This window comes from Antrostomus carolinensis, unplaced genomic scaffold, assembly GCF_000700745.2.
Source record: "Antrostomus carolinensis isolate BGI_N321 unplaced genomic scaffold, ASM70074v2 scaffold44069, whole genome shotgun sequence".
In the NCBI taxonomy this organism is placed as follows: domain Eukaryota; kingdom Metazoa; phylum Chordata; class Aves; order Caprimulgiformes; family Caprimulgidae; genus Antrostomus; species Antrostomus carolinensis.
In genome coordinates, this window is record NW_010338770.1 from 11328 (window position 1) to 14446 (window position 3119).

General features: G+C 49.5%; 1 protein-coding gene across 1 annotated transcript; it reads left to right on the plus strand.

Annotated features, from left to right (window-relative positions):
* Nucleotides 1-1070: 1070 nt before the first annotated feature.
* Nucleotides 1071-2021, plus strand: LOC104530893 (olfactory receptor 52B2). The gene has a single exon (XM_010175618.1). The coding sequence runs from the start codon at nucleotides 1071-1073 to the stop codon at nucleotides 2019-2021; it is 951 nt and encodes a 316-aa protein (XP_010173920.1).
* Nucleotides 2022-3119: the final 1098 nt, after the last annotated feature.

A 3119-nucleotide genomic window follows, 5' to 3' on the forward strand; every position in this document is an offset into this window, starting at 1 on the left:
ATGCGATGGGACAACCGTTGGGCTCTGACGTGAGGGAAACACTGAGGATCTTGAGATCTCCTGTGCAAACCCTGTGCCAGGATTGGGCAGCTTTCCCACCGACAGCCAGGCTCTGCCTCAGACCTGTGCTTCTGACTGTGCTTTAATATTCCGTGGCTGTTCCACCTCTCGGGCACACAGCCGTTCCTCGGGATCACGTACCCAGCAAGTGCTGATCTTCCACTCTGCTTTGTTCTGCACAGGTTGGTGGATCATCCTTTCACGCTGATGTGATGCAGCCATCAGTAACCAGCCTCATTGCCCTGGACACTGCGTGAGCCTTGCAGGGATCCAGCTCTGCTGTCATGCAAGACGTGGTGTGAAGGAGTGAGGAGAGAGGTGAGGTGGGTGCTGAAAGAGATAGAAAAACAGAAAGAAATACAAAATCAGTGTCAGTCAGTCCCGCCTTGTCCCCTGCCTCACGCTTTCGGGTGCTACAGAATAAAAGTGCAGTAAATAGCAGCACTCGGAGCTGGAGGGGCTGGATTCCTGGGTCCTTTGCCAAGTTTGGGAATTTTGGTCAATCCCTTTGCTGGGTTTCAATATCTGTGCCTATGAAATACACTTTTTAATTGAATTTATTACTTGATTTAGAGTCAGTATCTCAGGTATGTTTCCCTGTATAGGGGAGTGATTTTTAAAACACTTTGGGATAGAATCATAGAATCCCAGACCGGTTTGGGTGGGAAAGGACCTTAAAGCTCATCCAGTTCCAACCCCCCTGCCAGCAGCAGGGACACCTTCCACTAGACCAGGTTGCTCAAAGCCTCATCCAACCTGGCCTTCAACACTTCCAGAGAGGAGCAGCCACAGCTTCTCTGGCCAACCTGGGACAGGGTCTCACCACCCTCACAGTGAAGAATTTCTTCCTAATATCCAATCTAAACCTCCCCTCTTTCAGTTTAGAGCCATAAATAAAGTGCTCTAGGGAAACTCAGGTGTTTTCTGTATCATGAACTGTGCTCCCCGCCTCCTTCCCTATTTTCACTTACAGGGAAGGGAGCCCAAACCAATTCAGATACCATCCCACCATGGTGGATCTCAATCAAACCAGCTTGCAGCCTACCTCCTTCCTCCTGCTGGGCATAGCAGGCCTGGAGAACCTGCACACCTGGCTCTCCATCCCATTCTGCCTGATGTACATCACGGCGCTCCTTGGCAACTTCATCCTCTTGTTTGTCATTGTGATGGAGCGAAGCCTCCACAAGCCAATGTACCTCTTGCTGGCCATGTTAGCGGTGGCAGACCTCATACTATCCTCCTCCACAGTGCCCAAATCCCTGAGCATATTCTGGTCCCTTTCTAAGGAGATATCTTTCCATGCCTGCCTTATCCAGATGTTCTTCACACACCTCAGCTTCATTGCAGAGTCAACCATTCTGCTGGCCATGGCATTTGACCGGTACGTGGCCATCTGCAACCCCCTGCGATATGCCACCGTGTTCACACACTCAGTGGTAGCCAAGGTAGGGTTGGCTGCAGTAGCCAGGGGCTTTTGTGTGATGTTCCCAACAATATTCCTCCTTCAGAGGCTGCCATACTGCAGACACCACATCATGGCTCACACCTACTGCGAGCACATGGGCATCGCCCGCCTGGCCTGCGCCGACATCTCCGTTAACATCTGGTATGGCTTTGCCACCATCCTCCTGTCCCCAGGCGTGGACATTGTGCTCATCGGGATCTCATATGTCCTCATCCTCCAGGCTGTCTTCAGGCTCTCATCCAGGGATGCCCAGCTGAAGGCAGTTGGTACCTGCAGCTCTCATGCCTGCGTTATATTCATGTTCTACACACCAGCACTGTTCTCATTTTTCACTCATCGGTTTGGCCGCAACGTTCCCCACCATGCTCACATCCTCTTGGCCAATCTCTATGTGCTCCTGCCACCCATGCTAAACCCCATCGTCTACACTATGAAAAACAAACTAATTCGAGAAAAGGTGTCCCAAGTACTCTTCAGGAGTGGGCAAAGGTGGTGACAGAGATGCTGTTCCTTTGACAGGGAAGCACGGAGAGATGGTCTGGACCAAAGAAGCACAGTGTATGCGTGTGAAATGACCCAGTTTCCTACTGTTCTTAGACTCAGCCCAACACCACTGCTGATCAGATTTCGTGCTAGATGTTTCCTCAAACTAAATTGCAACTCTAATGACAAAGGAGAAATCAATGGGGAACAGCAGAGCAGAATTCAGGTTGATGCAATCTGGTGTTATAACGTTACCATCAGAGCTTTATTGATGGGTTTGGTTGGACCCCCATGGGCATGAGATGGGTGTTTTCTGCTTGGACTCTGTCATGAGCAGCTCCCCATTAAGTGCATGTTTCTATATCTTGTATCTCAAAGTTTTCAGAAAATACCAAATATTTTCCTAGGTATAAGGTGAGAAAAACATGTTGTGTTGGACTAAAAGCAGGAACTGCTGTTCAAGTTTCTCTGACCTCTTCAGGGCACGCTCGATAATCGATCCTTTAATTTTACTGTCCTTTCCTCCTGCCAGGAGTCAGCCCTGCTCCCTTTGCACCACTGAACTTTTGTAATTTGTAATAGTTGGAGATCTGCCCCCAGATGAGGTCATTTTCAGGAAACCAAAATCAAAACCAGAAGTTTTAATGAATGGGGTGAATTATTGTAGAATGGTTTGTGGCTCAAGGTTCTGCATCTTCCCCAGAGCCACGTTCGTGCAGGTGAGCACATCACTCCCTGCACGACGGGAGCATCAATATCTGTCCTCCCCTGCTCTGCATCCCACATAGCTCCTGAAGCCAAGCAGTGGGCTGAGCTGCACCTCCAGACCCTTCCCTCCTGTCTGTCACCGGCAGGATGTCCCTTCTCCAAAGACATGACTGTTCTCATTGAACCTGGAAGCTCCTGATATCCCCATGATTGTTCTAAGAGACTTGGTAGAAAATAACCAGAATATTAAGAGCCAGTGTGGGAGCTGACAGACAGACTGACACAGACACACACACCTCGCTCTGACTGATACACAGGAAGGTGAATCAGCTGCAAAAAATGCAAAAACTGGAAGAAAGGGGAATTTGACAGGAATGGTGGAGGAGAAGCTCAACATGAGGCG